The sequence below is a fragment of the Rhodamnia argentea genome, chromosome 8 (genome assembly GCF_020921035.1).
Source record: "Rhodamnia argentea isolate NSW1041297 chromosome 8, ASM2092103v1, whole genome shotgun sequence".
NCBI lineage: Eukaryota > Viridiplantae > Streptophyta > Magnoliopsida > Myrtales > Myrtaceae > Rhodamnia > Rhodamnia argentea.
In genome coordinates, this window is record NC_063157.1 from 10,391,563 (window position 1) to 10,408,086 (window position 16,524).

At 41.3% G+C, this 16,524-nt stretch overlaps 1 protein-coding gene across 1 annotated transcript; it reads right to left on the reverse strand.

Annotated features, from left to right (window-relative positions):
• Positions 1-14,238: 14,238 nt before the first annotated feature.
• Positions 14,239-15,852, reverse strand: LOC115727673 (UPF0481 protein At3g47200-like). The gene is made up of 2 exons (XM_048284540.1): positions 15,261-15,852; positions 14,239-15,036 (listed from the first exon to the last, which is right to left on the reverse strand). The coding sequence occupies exons 1-2, from the start codon at positions 15,849-15,851 to the stop codon at positions 14,239-14,241; spliced, it is 1,389 nt and encodes a 462-aa protein (XP_048140497.1). The 5' UTR covers position 15,852.
• Positions 15,853-16,524: the final 672 nt, after the last annotated feature.

Below are 16,524 nucleotides of genomic sequence, written 5' to 3' on the forward strand. Positions count from 1 at the left end.
GGTTAAAGTTATTTACTTTTAAGGCTGAAGGGTATTTTGTTTTTGTTTTTGTTCTTTTTTTTTTGCATGAAGGACTTAGGTTAAGAAAACAAACAAACAAAAGTTGCATAGATCCTCAAACTTTTGGAGCCAAACAAGAAGATCCCCGATTTCGACTCCCAATCCATTTCTCAGAGTTCCCAGGGAACAACGAAAGGGAAACGATCACTCACCTAAACCAGATTCTGACATTTGCCGTCAAAACGCGGAACTTCAATCCATGGATTTTCGAAGACCGGAGGTTGCAGACGAAGAACACCAATTCGGTCGCGTACCAGACGACCTCCCCGTGAAGTCCCTTAAAGTCTTAAAAAAAAAAAAAAGGATTGCTGGACATGGCGCTCCCCTCCTGCGTCCAACCAGTGTTTTTGAACTAGGGCATGAAATGTTTTCACACTTCAAATCAATTGACCGAAGCATTCGTTCATGATCTAGATTCAATGGGGAGACGCGATATCCAGATCGTCCCTGTTCATGAGGACCGTCTGTTGGCATGGTGGGACGGAATGATCCGTCGCGACCAGCACTATGTGGAAGAGCGGATCGGCCTTCTAGTGTCCTTGCTGAGATTCCATTGCCAGATCGAAATGATCTAGGTTTAAGGCACACTCTTGGAATCCAACCACATCAAGTGTTAAATATGTCTTGAATTTTATGTACTCGATCCAGTTCATCACTTGATCCGACATTTTTTTTGTGCGGCCCAAAAGTGAAAAAAAAATTGAGATTTAGTTCGTGCCGCGGAGAGTTTGGCCAATAGGCCCAATTCAAAGCAAATAGCGGTACGGACATATCTCTATGGGAGTTTGGGGGTAACGCCCTCAAGAATTTTTTTTTTTTTTTGGCTCTATTTATCTTGCGACTAGAGTTTTTTCATTTAGATTGAGAATTTTCCTTACATGAGAGACTTGTGAGCCATGTGCTTTTGTTCGATCGATAAGACCGACTTCTATAATCTGTACTCTCTTTGATTATAATGGAATCTTATTTTACCTTGCCCGTGGACGTAGATTACCTTGATCGAACCACGTAAATCCTCATATTCTGTGTTTGCTTTTCGCATTTGTTACAACATCAACATTCATTTCCAATGGCCACGAGCTAACCTCGATAGTTGAAGAGCATGCTCTCATCATCGGGGTAGATCCGAAGCCCAGACTGACTGAACCGCATGTGGGTCGCGAACAGGCAAGTATCTTGGCCGAGTTTCTAGGTGTTAAGAAATCTGAAATCGCCGCCATTCTCAAAAGTAATGCTGGGCGTTGTCCAATTTCCTTCTTGATGGAAAGATTCTTGAGTCTCCCAAAGGAAGCCGGCTCTGAAGCCACCCGGGCTTTCCTTTTGGTTTTCTTCGGGTCTGTCATCCTTCCCGGTCTCTAAGGTCACCCTGAATCCCTTGCTTGCCCATGTGGTCAAGCAATTTTGTGTCGAGTGGGATTTCATCCCCATGATCTTAGCTGAGTCATTTCTTTTGCTGAATAGGTTCAAAGGGATCGTGAAGAGAATATTTCAGGCACTAAAACAATCTCCGTACACAACTGTTAACATTAGAAGTGCACTTCTACCTCGCAAAATAAGAGTTAAGCTAACTGGAAGGACTGCTGACACAAAATCTCCAGCACCACGTACGTACTGTTTATGATTAAATACGTTAAAGGGGCAATCCATCCAACATCCTCCAGAGTCAAGAGCGCTCAGTTAAGAAAGAGCTTCATGATAACCGGAAGCATCAACTTAATCTTTGAGGCTGCGATGCTTCAGGCGTAATTGAGGGTCATAAACTGCATGTTATACAGATAGAGAATTTTGGTGGGGGGATCGTCCTTCGAGACGACCTTAACTAATCATTTGAGATGCCTAGAGGAACGACCAGTCATCGGTCTTTTACCCCCTTTTTTGTTTTTTTTGGGTTGAAGTCTTTTCTCCACAGAAAAGGAAAAACCAGTGGCCCCCTTGTTGTTTTTTGAAATGAATCAAATTTGACACGGGAGGTGAGGAGAGTGTGTCACTTTCTGGGCACCAGGAAAAGACAAAAAGTGCTTAGGTATGTCCGAGGAAAAAAACGTGGGAGTCCAATTGCATAAATTAATAAGCTTGTATTGAAATTAAATGCATGTAAAGCGACTTGCGTTTGGACTTCCCAAATTTGACGTGACATTAGATTATAATTTGAGCTTTGCTAGCATAATAAATTCTGATTTATGAGAAAAAAAATCATGCTTTGAGCCACAAATTTTTGAAAGAATGAGACCTTTCAATAATTTTAAATTTTTTGTTTTGTTTTTCGAGGCCCAAAATAAGCTGTAAGTCGAGGATAGTCAGTCACAGAAACATTCCTCTTATAATTTAGTGCTCGACACCCTTCACGCATACACATCTCATGTAGCAAGGGGAAAAAAAAACTATTTCACAAAGAGTGAGTTTTTGATAATATATGTGATTGGGTTAGCTCATGGCAATCATACGACTTCTCGTAAATTAACCTTAGGCGGCACACAAGACATTGTGTCAAATTAACAAACTCCCACCGGCTTCGTGTGGGAAAAAATTGATTCTAGCAAAAATAAGAAGAGAAATGCAAGGCAAGGAAGAGAGAGAGAGAGAGAGAGAGAGAGAGAGAAGGGACGAGACTAAAAGTGAGCTGTCATTTGCATAATGGGGTGTGGTTCTTAGTCCCCATCGCTAAGAAAGCATCGGAGTAGGCTGGGGTCAGAGGGCCTGGCCCGACAGCAGTCACGAGAGCAGCGCTCCCAAGCCGCTAAAGGGTTTTTATAGTTTGAACTCATTTATATATAGTATAAATGCAAGTTGTTAATCATAGTAGAATCATTTGATGGATATAAATTGGGTTGGGCCACCTTCCCCCTTGTTACAAGATTTTTCTCTTCAACCTGTTATCTCGTTTCTATCTACTACTGAGCAAGAGTGAAGAGGTTATGGTCCAAATTCCGAAATTAATAAGATGTATTCGGAAATAATGAAGTATGACGGCTTTTAAATTTTTTCTCAATGCAACTTTTCCTCTATTTTCTTTTCTTCTTCCGAATTTCCCTTTTTACTTTCTACAAAAAAAAAAAAATCTGTCTCTTCCTGTCTTCTTTCCCTCCGTTATACTTCTTATGTTCCTTCCCCTCGGCCTTTTAATTCCCGAAATATAAAAGTTCAAAGGAAGCGCGGACTCACAAGATCAAGCTGTCAAAGTGTAATAAGAATATCTGCGCCAAACTCGACTTAGAATATTATGTTTCTCATTCATATATTTACATTACAGTGATCTTCATTTATTATGTCGACGAAATCAAACTTATGCAACACATTCATTGAAATGAGAAAAAAAAAACCCGACTTTAAAAGTGTCTTTATTGTTTTTTTGGTCAAAAAGTGTCCCTATTTAATAGAACAAAATTTCCACTTATCAAATATTTTTATAAATCCCTTTAATTTCAATCCCAAGGATATTATTTCGCGGGCGATTATTAAGGATTGGATCAACGGAAACGTCAGAGTAGCTCCTTTTACGAAGGCTCTGGCGTGTTTCACGGTCCGATGGGCAGTTGCAGTCGCAAGAGACGAATTTTGTGGCTCCAGATTACGAAGTCTTTGGAGTCCTCGGCGTGCTGTCTCTTCAATTTTTCTAACCACTGAAAATTGACTTGGGAGGTCATTTCAATACCGAGCGAGTGATGAGATGTTGTCTTCTAGTTGTTGTCATATGTTGTGCTTCCAAGTTTTGGAGCTTACTTTTTTCTATGAATTCTACGAATGATAGCAGGACGATGTACCTAATGATGAAACTCGAGGTCAGTTCCGGGTCGAGCAGGTATATGTCGACCACGCAGATATTGGAAATTCAACGTGATATGACACTTGCAATGAAAAGGTCTTTAATAATTATGGTACTCAGGTTATCGATCGAAAGTTACAACATTGAGAAGAACACGGTTTTAAAAGTCATGGTCGTAAATGTCGTGCGAAAGTTATAACGCTTATGATATCCTTGTCCCATAAATAAGATATCGAGATGTGGTTGATAAGGCTTGGAAGAGCCTGTTATGAAATGTAAGTGCCGCCTCACGAGAGAGTTATACGCGCCCACCCAATAGTTAGTGAAATCTCTCGGGATTCACCGAAGGAGGAGTCGTAGAGCTTCTGCAATTTTAGTCGGGCAAAAGAACTTCAAAAGATGTAAAACCTTGTAGGAAGACATTGAGGGGAGCATCGCAGGTGACAAAGCATTCATGTCATTCGAAAGGGGCTTTTCTAGCATAATAGTATTTTGATGACCATGAATATAATAATATATTGTGAGTCACAAATTCTTAACAAAGTGGATCCCACAATAATTTTTAGATAATTATTTTTATTTTATGTGATCTAAAATTGACTGTTAATCTTATAAGTCACTCGAAAACTTTTACATAATCAATTCTCGTTCGAAAGGATTGACAAGCCTGCCTAAACGTGACTCTTGCTCACCGCCGCAACCCAAGCTAGCTTTTGTTGGGTCTTAAGTAGGGTGGAGCCGCTCCAATCGAAGTACAAGTTAAAAGCCTCCGTAAATATATATTGCTTTTTTACTGTTCCTCATTTATTTCTCTAGTGATTCCGTATTGATTTAATTGTAAAATTCAATTAGCTTCAATATTAATTTTATGACATGTTCATGTCTATAATTGAGGAGAGTATGTTACGTTTTTATTAGAATGCACGTGTGAGTTATGTTAGAGAGTCCCACATTGGAGAATTAACGTGGTGTGGAGCAGTTAATATATTCAAGTTGGCCCATAACTCATTGGCTTAAGCTTTTGAGTGAATCCAACAGGATATATTGACAGGCTCGGACTTGGGCTCCCTCTTAGCAATCTCTTTGGTGAAGTATCTCGACTTCGTCGCACTCCCAACAAATGCTATCTGAGCCGATGGTTAATTGGTAGCCCACACATAATATGTAGTCGGTGTTCGGTGAACATCTCAAAGAAAGAATCTGGTGGCCAATGCGGTTTCCAGGTCGGTGGGCGTTGCGATGTAGCAACGCAAATCTGATGGGCGTTGATAGAGATTCAAGTTGAGATAATAGCAACACAAGCCCGATGAGCATTGATGGAGATTCAAGTTGAGATAAGTTGGTGCAGAAAGATACTTGGATTAAGCGGGAGCAAACCTAATACTGGAGCTCACACGTGCGTGGAAGATTGTTAAGATGCACGTGTGAGTTGTGTTTGAGAGTCCCACATTGGAGAATTAATGTGGTGTAGAGCAATTAATATATCCAAGTTGGTCATAACTCATTGGCTTAAGCTTTTGAGTGAAGTTGGGTTAAACAAGATATATTGACGGGCTCAAACTTGGGCTCTCTCTTGGCGATCTCTCTAGTGAAGTTTCGGACTTCTGCTGCGCTCCCAGCTGTTTTGGACACTAGGTAAAGACAAAAAGCGTTTAGGTAATGTCCCACGAAAAACGTGGGCGTCAAATTGCATAAACTGAAAAGCTCGTGTTGAAATTAAATGCATGTAAAGTGATTTGGGCATGGACTTCTCATATTTGAAGTGACATTAAATTTAAAATTTGGGCTTTGCTAGCTTAATAATTTTTGGGCTAAGAGAACAACAGCATATTATGAATTTATGAGTCCTGAAAATGTAGAACCATGATAATTTTTATTTTTTATTTAATAAGCTATTATTCTATTAATAGATTGAGGATAGTCAGTCATGTATGTATTTCTCTGATAAGTTAGTACTCGACGCCCTTCTCCACATATACATCTCATGTGGCAGGGGAAAAAAAACACTACTTCACAAAAGAGTGAGCTTTCAATGGTTGTCATGAGCTAATGGTATACATGATCGGTTAGCTCATGACAACCCTAAGACTTCTCATAAATTAACCTCAAGCAGCAAACAAGACATTGTGTCAAATTATAAATAAAAAAAAAAAGAACTTCCACAAGCTTTGTGGGGAGAAAAATGGATTCTAGCGAAAATAAGAAGAGAAATGCAAGGCATAGAAGAGAGAGAAGACTAAAAATGGGATGTCATTTAGATGTTGAGGTATGGTTCATACTCCCCATCGACAAAAAAGCGCAGGAGCAGGCTGGAGTCGGGGAGATCGCCCCAACGGGGGCCATGAGGGCAACGATCACGAGCCGCTAAATGGATTTTATATTTTAAACCTATATTTTATCGATAATGTGAGCCCGAATGCATAAGTGGTTACTGCTATATTTTCACCTTTCTTTCACTTATAATCGAGTGAGGTAACATGGAAGTATGAGTCGTTAATTATGGCGGAATCATCTTCCAGATGTGATTCTAATTTAAATGCGAATCAATATAAATCTTGTATCTCTTTTTCTCTTTCTCTCGCTTTTACTCTCTATTTCATTGTGATTGTGCGTCGATTTCCAACACTAAAAAAGTGGCCATTGATGAGTGGAGTGGAGCTAGATTCCGTGAAGATCCAGCCCCACCCAATATTTTCTTGTAATAGATAACGGATTCACGTCGTTTCGAACAGATTAAGACAAGCCTATGCTAGCTAGCTTTTTTTATTGAATCTTAAATTGGGTTTGGGCCACCTTCGCTCTCGTTACCAGATTTTTCTCTTTGACCTGTTATCTCCTTTCTATCTACTTCTGAACGAGAGTGAAGAGGTTTTGGTCCGAATTCCGAAATTAATAAGACGTATTCGGAAATAATGAAGTATGACAGCTTTTAAATTTTTCTCGATGCAACTTTTCCTCCATTTTCATTTCTTCTTCCAAATTTCCTTTTTTACTTTCAACAAAAAATCTGTCTCTTCCTATCTTCTTTCCCTCCATTATACTTCTTTATGTTTCTTCCCCTGGCTTTTTATTCCCCCATTATAAAAGTTCAAAGGAAGTGCGGACTCAAAAGATCAAGTAGACATCATGCGCAATTCGAAGTGTAACAAGAATTTATACACCAAACTCGACTTAGAATATTATGTCTCTCGCTTATATATTTACATTACAATGATCTTCATTTATTATGTCCACGAAATTGAACTTATGCAACAGAGTCATTGAAATGAGAAAAACCCGACTTTAAAAGTGTCCCTAATTTTTTTTTTTTTTGGGGTAAAAAAGTGTCCCTATTTAATAGAACAACATTATAAATCCTTTTAATTTCAATCACAGCTATATTATTTCGCAGGCGATAATTAAGGATTGGATCAACGGGAGAATAGCTACTCTACGAAGGGTCTGGCGTGTTTCACGGTCTTGCTAGAGATTACGAAGTCTTTCGAGTCCTCGGCATGCTCCTTCATCAAATTTTCCAACCACTGATAATTGACTTGGGGGGTCATTTCAATACCGAGCGAGTGATGAGATGTTGCCTTCCAGTTGTTGTCATATATTATGCTTCCAAGTTTTGGGGCCTACTTTTTTGATGAATTCAATGGATGATAGCAGGATGATGTACCTAATGACGAAATTTGAGGCCAGTTCTGGGTCGAGCGGGTATTCATCGAGCGCACAGATATTGGAAATCCGACGTATCATGACACTTGCGATAAAAAGGCCTTTAAAAGTTATGGTACTTAAAAGAATGTTGTTTTAAAAGTCATGACACTTAGATAATCAGCTAAAAGTTATAAAACCCAAAAGAACGTGGTTTTAAAAGTCATGACACTCAAATGATTTGAAAAAAAAAAAGTTATGGTTGTGAGTGTTGTGTGCATGTTATGACACTCATGATGTCCTTATCCTATAAATGAGATATCGAGCCGCGATTGGTAAGGCTTGGAAGAATCCCGTCATGGAACGTAAGTGCTGGCTCGCGAGAGACTTATAAACGCCCGCCCAGTAGTCGGAGAAATAACTCGGGATTCACCAAAGGGAGAGTTGTAGAGTTTCTGCAATTTTAGACGGGCCAATGAACTTCAAAGGAAGTAAAATTTTGTATTCCTACAGTGCTTCTCTTGGCGTTTCAACGTCGCTATATGTATGCCCCATTTGTATAGATCAAACATTGAGGTTTTTATTAAGATATTGAGGGAAGCATCGCACGTGACAAATCTTTTCGAACGAGAATCGGTTATATAACACTTTTTTTAGTAAAACCCGAGCCTGTTTTTGTTGAGTCTTAAGTAGGGTTGGGCCGCAGCAATAGAAGTACAAGGTAAAGCAAAATTTGAGGCCCATCGTCAGATGGTCCATTTTGATATTCGTTCCTTCTTCTCTTCTTTGTCTACATAACACCAATTACAAAAAATTTGTGCTCAGAGAGCTTTATCAAATTCAACCTTCTACTATTTTCCAAAATCATATTAGGTGAGGATCAATTTAGTCTTTCTACTAATACAGTTTTTCCGATTCGGCTTCCCAAACTTTTTAATGCAATTAAGTCCTCTAATTACGATCAAACCTTTCAATCATCGGCATATAATGAGCTGTAATCGGAATCTTTTAATTGTAGTATGCTTGTCCGTGCATATTCAACATCAATATCCGCATGTCATCATGAAGACGTTTGAGATCCGACAACATGTAGAAGGAATTTACAGGGCAACTTTTAAGAGGGGTAAAAGATTGGAACTCTCAACTAGCCGACGCATCTATCTTCTATGAAACCGACCAGTTTAGCTTTGCAGGATTCAGCAAAAAGCCTCAAAAACCCCGGGAATGTAGCTTTCTGGAGATACAAAGCCTTGTGATCAATTGAAATTTTCAGTGATAATGGAAGATTGAGAGGTGATATATCAATTGAAAGACCCGCCCAGCCTCGCCCCGCCCGCCCCACACCGTCCATAGCCAGATTGTTGGCAGTGGTAGGCTAACACTCGTGGCGTGGGGTGGTTACTTTGGTGGCCAAACTTAGTGTCCTCCCCCAATGAGTAATGACTATAATGATCCTTCATCACACCAAGGGCATTATGGTAAAAAAGAAACAATGTGGGATGCAGCCACTCCCTCCACAAGTTAATTGCATGTTTTCCCTCTAATAATTTCCCTTACAATCAACAAATGGAAAAAAAAAAATAATGGTGGGCAGTCTCTTTTCAATTTGCTTTATGGCCGTATACGAATCTCCTAAACTCCATCCTTGTAGTCGATGGTCAGCAAGAAATCTTAGGATACCCAACTTTCAATAATAGGTAACTCTAAATTCAAAGGAACTACTTCACTGTCCTCCATATTGTTACCGCATAGCTCATGTAAACCGTTGACCTTTAACTCCCCACCCGGCCAGACATCACGAATATCCCGGCACTAGCTAGATCCGATCGACCTATGTTTTCACCCTCGCATGACGGAAGTTGCTGATGCTCGCTCACAAGGAGCTAAATCGAGAACCGAACGAAATCTCATGTATTGTTGATATGGATAGACTTGTCAAAATGAATCATAAATCCATTTCTTAACCCATGTATGATGGGTCAAGTTGTTACATAAATTAGTTATATTTACAAATGGATTATTATGAGTGTTTAATAAGTTATAAATGGATTTACAACTTACTTAGACCCAACTTATTTCTACGATTCTCTCTTCATTCTCTCTCACCTTTCTTCGATATCAAGCTCGCTCACTCCACTACACAGTCTCATCTTAGTTTGGATATGAGTATTCTTGCATTGAATTAAATATGAATCCGATCATGAATGGTTCGATTTGAATAGACTCATTTTTACCCATTTATGACTTGTTTATTGCAGTACAAATCCGGTAACACATACTTGACCCGACTCTTACATTCCTTAAGCACTTATATATTTAAGGATAAATGACAAAAATGGTTCATGAACTTTAATCTAATGTGCAACGTGATCCATGAACTTTAATTTAACCAATATAGTTCCTAAATGTTGGTACGATGTGCAATGTGGTCTTTGAACTTTTAATTTGACTAATACGGCTTCTAAACTTTTGAACATGTTCAACGTGATCCCTAATTTATAGAAAGATATTTAATATAGTTCTTTCATTAATTCAAGTTCTGGGATCATTATGAATCTTTTCTTGTAACTCAAGGATTAAGTGGAATATATTCCAAAAGTTCGGAGATCTTATTGGTCAAATTAAAAGTTTAGAGACTACATTGAACATTTCACTAAAGTTCAGGAACCATTCGTATCATTTATTCTTAAATATAAAAGTGTTTTAAGATTCTATAAGTCGGGTTGAGTATGTATGATTAGATTTATATTGTGATAAACTAGTCATAAACGGATTAAAACGAGTCCATCCAAATCGGATCATTTGTGACCTCATTCAAATTCTGTCGGACTCAAATTCTATCGGGTCTAACTAATATGACATGGTACTGCATAATTCGTATTAAACAAGCAATGATTACTCCATGTCCGTGTCTTTCCAAAGTGGGAACCGACTTCTCATTCGCCAGCTTCGGGTTCTAGGAATGCGTGTCGAGCTTTTCTCGAGAACTTAGGTGAAAAAAAGAAGGACAGGGGCCGTCCAATGTGGGAGGCCGAATCAAGTGGGATTGGTCCTTTGCCGCGGCAGCGGCAGAGCAGAATTTAAGACAACCAGCGCTGGATGTTGGGATATTCGCACGTAACGTTTATTTTCCCCCGCACTCAACTCTTTGTTTTTTTTTTTTTTTTGCCCTTTTGAGAAAAATACGCTTAAAAAATCTTAAAACTTATCAAAAAAGAGTAATTAAATTTTACAACTTTTAAAAAGCACGATCAAATCATAAAATTTGTTGCTCAAATACAATCGATCCTAAAACTTTCAAAAAATACGATTAAGCCCTAACATTTGTTACGAAAATACAATTGAATACTAAAACTTTCAAAAAATGCAACCAACGTAAGAGCTCGATTTCAATAGTTTAACAAGTTTCGGGACTCAATTGCACTCTTATTAAAAGTTTTAGGACTCTATTGTACTTTCATAACAAGTTTTAAGATTTAATTGCACTTTTTAAAAATTTTAGGTCTCAATTGCGCTTCCACAACAAGTTTTAAAACTTTCAACACACTTATCACTTTCCTTTTATTTCACTTCATATTTCATTGACGCAAAGAAGCTTATTTCAAAACGAACCATTTGAGACTTTGAGTTCGGGCTTTTGACTTGTGCGGTTCGAATTTTGAGCCGAAAATTCGATGACTCCCCATCCAATATTAATGTCTCCACGGTAATCTTCTTAACTCGACGAGAATAGCCCTTGTTCTTTCACGGCTCCAATGTGAAATTGCCATGTTGGGAATTTTATCCCGGCTAGAGATCATCAACGCTCGCCCTCGTCTCGGGCCTTTCGATGACGCACGCATTTTTAACCCGTGAGCGATTGGAAATCTTTTGAGGCCCTAGTATGCACATCACTTTGCAAAAGAAGGATAACAACGGCGACCTCCTCCCGCATCGCATCATCCGCATGAAAATCAAGAAAGCAATCTAATCAACTCCGCTTCGAAAATCCGCCAATTTTTTTCCCCCCGCATCCAGGGAAAAACGACGGACAATCATATTGATTTCAAAAGATACTTAAAAATTCGCACAACGGTTGAGGTGAATTAAAATCGAATATTACCGGATAACAGATAAAAAAAAAAAAAAAAGGAAGGATCCCAATAGAATCGAATCGTAACAGCACCAGAATATGCGGTCACGACAAAGATTTTCGGGCGCCTGAGTCGGGCTCGGTGGAGATTGCAGTGAAGGAAAAAAAATATAACGGAAGGAAACCATAGCGCGCCACGTCATCCGGTGGACCCCATTTTGACTACTTAACGGGAGGGAGGGATTGGTGGTAATTAATTCGGGTGTAATTAGGCAAGATAATTAATACCGCGAGAGATTAGAGAATATTTCATAGTAGATATTCCAAAAAAAAAGCGTCGATCCGTCACAAGCTGCGATCGATATCCGAACAATCCGACGACACCAATTGATATGCATATGACAAGTTGTGTACTTCCGATCGACATGGCTTGACCACTCAAACGCATCCAACAACAATCAGTCAAATTTTCATCTTTTCACTTAGCTGGATTCTTATGCAAACGTGATCAAAAACTTGATCCCAAGACATTTTTATGCTAAAATATGCATTTTGATTCCACACAGATCGCATGAATGCACCAACAATTCACTAGATTTTGCGTCTAACAACAAGGACTGCCACCCACAATATTCATCCATAACATCCATCCAAAAAGACGAACAATCAGGACAATCGGCTAAACATATTTCAATAACTTGACAATAAAAGCTGATCCAAATTTATAAAATCAACTATCGAAAATCCAATCCAACCAACAATCAATCGTCTCCTTAGCTCTGTCCTATCGCTCACTTGCGATCAAACAACGACAATCAATTGCCCAGTCAAAGAATCTAATCTAAATACCAATTAGCCACAGACGACCTGATTAATTAAACTAACTTAATTAATTGTGACCATTTAACCTAAACTTAGTTTTTATCTAAATTGATCACGATTAATCTACCTAAACATCATATTAGGCTAATTACACTAACTAATTACTACTAAGCGTGATTAATACCCTAATCGAGATTTAGGAGTTTAACTTATAATTAGCGGCATGAGGCGACTAACGGTCGGCGGCGAGAACACACGGCACACGGGCATAGAATCTCGGCACGCGGCCGGGCAGGGCTCAGGCGTGGCCGGCTCAGGGCTGGGACACGACTGGCTCAGGCTCGGGCACGACCGGCTCGGGGCTGGGCTCTCGGGTAGCTCGGCTTGGGCTCGGTCAGCTCGGGCTCGACGGCGCGGCGCGGCGGGGCGTCACGGCGGAGGCCGAGCAGCTCCGGCTAGCTCGCGGCCGGCGGCCACCAGCAACTTCTCGGGGTCGCGGGGCTGGTCGGGGCAGCAACGGGGGCTAGCGGTGGCTGTGGGCGGTGGAAGGTCGTCGGGCTGGTGGCTGGCGGCAACGGCCGGAGGTGGGTCGCGGCGACTGAGGGCAGCAGGATCTCGGGCGGCGACGAGGCTAGGCGGTGGTGGCGTGCAGCGACGGCACCAGGGGCTGGAGGTGGTGGTTGCGGGGGCTGGTTGGGGCGACGAAAGAGGGTCGGCTGTGGTACGGCGGGCTCGGGCTCGGGCTCGCTGCGATGCAACCGGTGGACGAAGGGCGGTCACGGGCTCGGGATGGCGCCGCAATCGGCCGGCTAAGGGCAATGGTCGGGTGGCTGGCGGCGTGGTGACTGGCAGGCGGAGGTGGTGGTCGCGCAAGGTGAGCCGGTAGGGGGGAAGGGTTGAGCTGCAGTCAAAGAAAGAAGGAAAGAAAAAAAAGAAGATGATGAACAGAGGATGGGGGGGCTTGGTCGCGCGCGGGAGAGAGAGGGCAGGAGAGAGAGAGCACGTGGGATGAGAGGGGAGAGAAGAGAGAAGATGATAGTGATGGGTGGGTGGAAAAGTTGATAAAGAAGGGTTGGTGGGAAAAGAAAAAAAGGTGAGAGTAACATGTGGGGCTCACCTCATTTTTGAATTATTGAACTTTTACATATGATTGAGGGGCAAAATGGTTATTTGATATTTTAGGATACAACGAAATTTTATTCACTGAATAGAGAGTAATTTTAGTCTTTTTACAGGCTAAGCTTAGTCAGGATTAGGCTCGGATGTGTAGATTTTGATCCTAAAATGCAACAACTAAATCAATGAAATCTAATCTAAACCGACTAACGTTCTGAATATCGTTCAAAAATCATTAGTTACGTCCTTATGATCCAAAATATTATACCTACTGAAATTCAATTTTTATCTATTTTTATTGAATTCAAGCACTCCACGAATAAAGAATTTTCAGGGCATCACACTTACAAAGTTTGATATAGGATGAAAGAGGGTGAGAAAATGTACGCTTTGTGGGCGGCTTAGTTTGGAGCAAAGAGAGACCAATAGGAAATCATTGATTTTGCATCACAAAGGCTTTAAGTACAGTGAAGATAACATAGTACAAGAAAGTCTTCCCCACGAGCTTCGTCGTAGACTCATCTTTTATCACAAACATTAAATATCTACTCACAAGCATTTTTGTGCCACAAGCATTTTTATACATAAAGTATTCATTAATCGAAAGATCGTATAATAAGAAATAATTGATAATATTATTAGACTATCAGGCTAGCAGCTTCCATATAATAATAACAACAATCAACAACTAATCAAGAGTGCCATTAGGAGAAAATCCAAAAAAAAGGAGAAAAAATATATTGTAGTAAGAGGCAAAGGAGGGGTTTCATTTTTTGTAGCCGAGCACTGTATATACTGTCTGAATTGTGGTAAGCCCGAAGAGGAGGAAGGCGGCAATGATAGACAATATAACCCAAGGATTCCTGAAGTAGATGTGCTCGAGATTGGCCCTCCACTTGTGCCCCCTCTTCATGCAGTACTTTCTGACCTTGTTGATCGTGTCATGGAGGCTGCTGTCCGGGTCGAGCATCACATCCTTGGCCACCGAGTTGAACAGCTTGGCTGCCACCTCGTCGCTCTCCATGTAATTCTGGATGATGCCCTTCTTGCGGAGTAGCGCAATGTCCTGCGCCTTATCGATGAGGTGGTTCATGAAGCAGATGTAGGACGTGACCTCTGTCCCAGCCTGGATGTGGAGGCGCTCAAACGCAATGAGGTTGAGGAACATGGACTCGGTGCTGTCGTCTACGACGATCACGGGGAGCCTCAGGACCCCGCTGGCAAAGGAGATCTCCTTGAGGCTGTTGGTGCTGCTTTGCCTGAACTGGATCCCGTGCTCACGGAGCTCGGTGGCTGGTAGTATTATCTCCAAGCCGCCCTTGCTCTTCTTCTTTTTATTCTTCTTGGACTCCATCAGCAGGCTCTTCTCGAAGACGTCCAGGACATGCAGGCATGTTCCCGTGCACGCGTTGTTCAGGTTGCCCATGCTCACCACTTTGTCCAGATTGAGCTGGACCCGGTTCTTCCTGAAGACGTCCAGGACGTGCAGGCATTTTCCCGTGCTTGGATTGTTCTCGCTGGCGCCCAAGTACTTGAGGATGAGCTCGTTGATGTATTCGTCCTCCTGCACTGTTGGAGTAAAGTCAGTTCAATTTCCTTCCTCCTGATGTCATGTGGATTGTCCTTGAGTAAAATGTATAAAAAGAAGTTTCTGATATCGGTTATAGATCAGGATTGGAGCAATAGATTTGATTCCTCTGAGATTGCCAAGATGTACTAAGAACCCAGTACGGCGGTTTACATGCGTGTGAAAAATCTCTCTTACGACGGAGCAAACTCAGAACAAACCTTCTTGTCATCACAGACGGCGACCAGCCGATCCAGTACTAGCATGGGAAGCTGATTCTCCAGCAGCAGCATGTCCCGTCCAATGACTGGAAGTATGTAAAGCCTCCCGTGCTTGCTAAAGATGGGGTCGTTGGGTGCATAGTCGTACACCTCCATATTTGCGAACCTCAGGATCTCGAGCATGAAGCAGCCGTCAGTGATCATCAGCTGCAGGAATCGGTCTGCCGCGCCCTCGCCGCTGTCCTTCTTCCACATCGGGTCCAGCACATCGTAGCTCTCCTCGAGGGCCCCCAGCACGTCCTTTAGGGACTCGAGGAAGCGCTCGAGGGGCTTCTCGGACCGCCTGAGGAAGCAGAGGAGCGCGCGGCGCTTGTGGTCCTCCATGGGGTGGAGGTCGTGGTGGTGGTGGGGGCCGAAGGAGACAACCTGCGGCCGGTAGGCCTCGCTGTTGAGGTTGGTGATGTGGGCGGGGACCCTGTAGATGGACCGCTTCTCCCAGTATTGTTGCTCATAGAAGGGCATGTGCGCGAGCATGAGGCTGTTGTTGACTTGGTCGATCCAGTTGGTCTCATTCGGGTGCAGAGGATGCATGGTTCCGCCGGATTCACAGGTTCCGCAAGTCTATTTGGGAGTGTCTTGTTTCTTCCGTTTTAAGCCGCAAGGCGTCAGAGAAGAGGTAAAATTTATAAGAACATTGATTATGTAACCTATTTGACTGACTGTTGGATAACAATCTATTTTAGGTCAAAAATAAATAAATAATAATTAATTACAATTATTGTAAAGTCTATTTCTTTAAAAATTTATAATTCACAACGTACTATTATTCTCACGATCACAAAAAAATTATTATGGTAGCGAAATCTATAATTTCGGACAGGACATATATGCATATTTGTCAGGCAAAGACAAGAAATGTTCAGGTAATGTGCCATGAAAAACATTGGATTTTAATGCTCATGTTGAATTGAATGCTCGTCATGTGATTTGGGTACGGACATCTCATAGTTGACGTGACATTAAATTTATTAATTTTGCCTTTGGGATATTATAAATTTCTTACTTGAGATTTCCGTCTTAGTGCTCGAGGCCCTCTCCGGTACATACATCTCAAGTGGCAAGTACATATATAGATTTCTCAAAGAGTGACATTTCCGATAATATATATCTCGGTTAGCTGATGACAATCGTATGACTTCTTATAAATTAACTTCAGGTGACACGCAAGACAAGCTATAATCATTTTGTATCAAATCCAAAAACT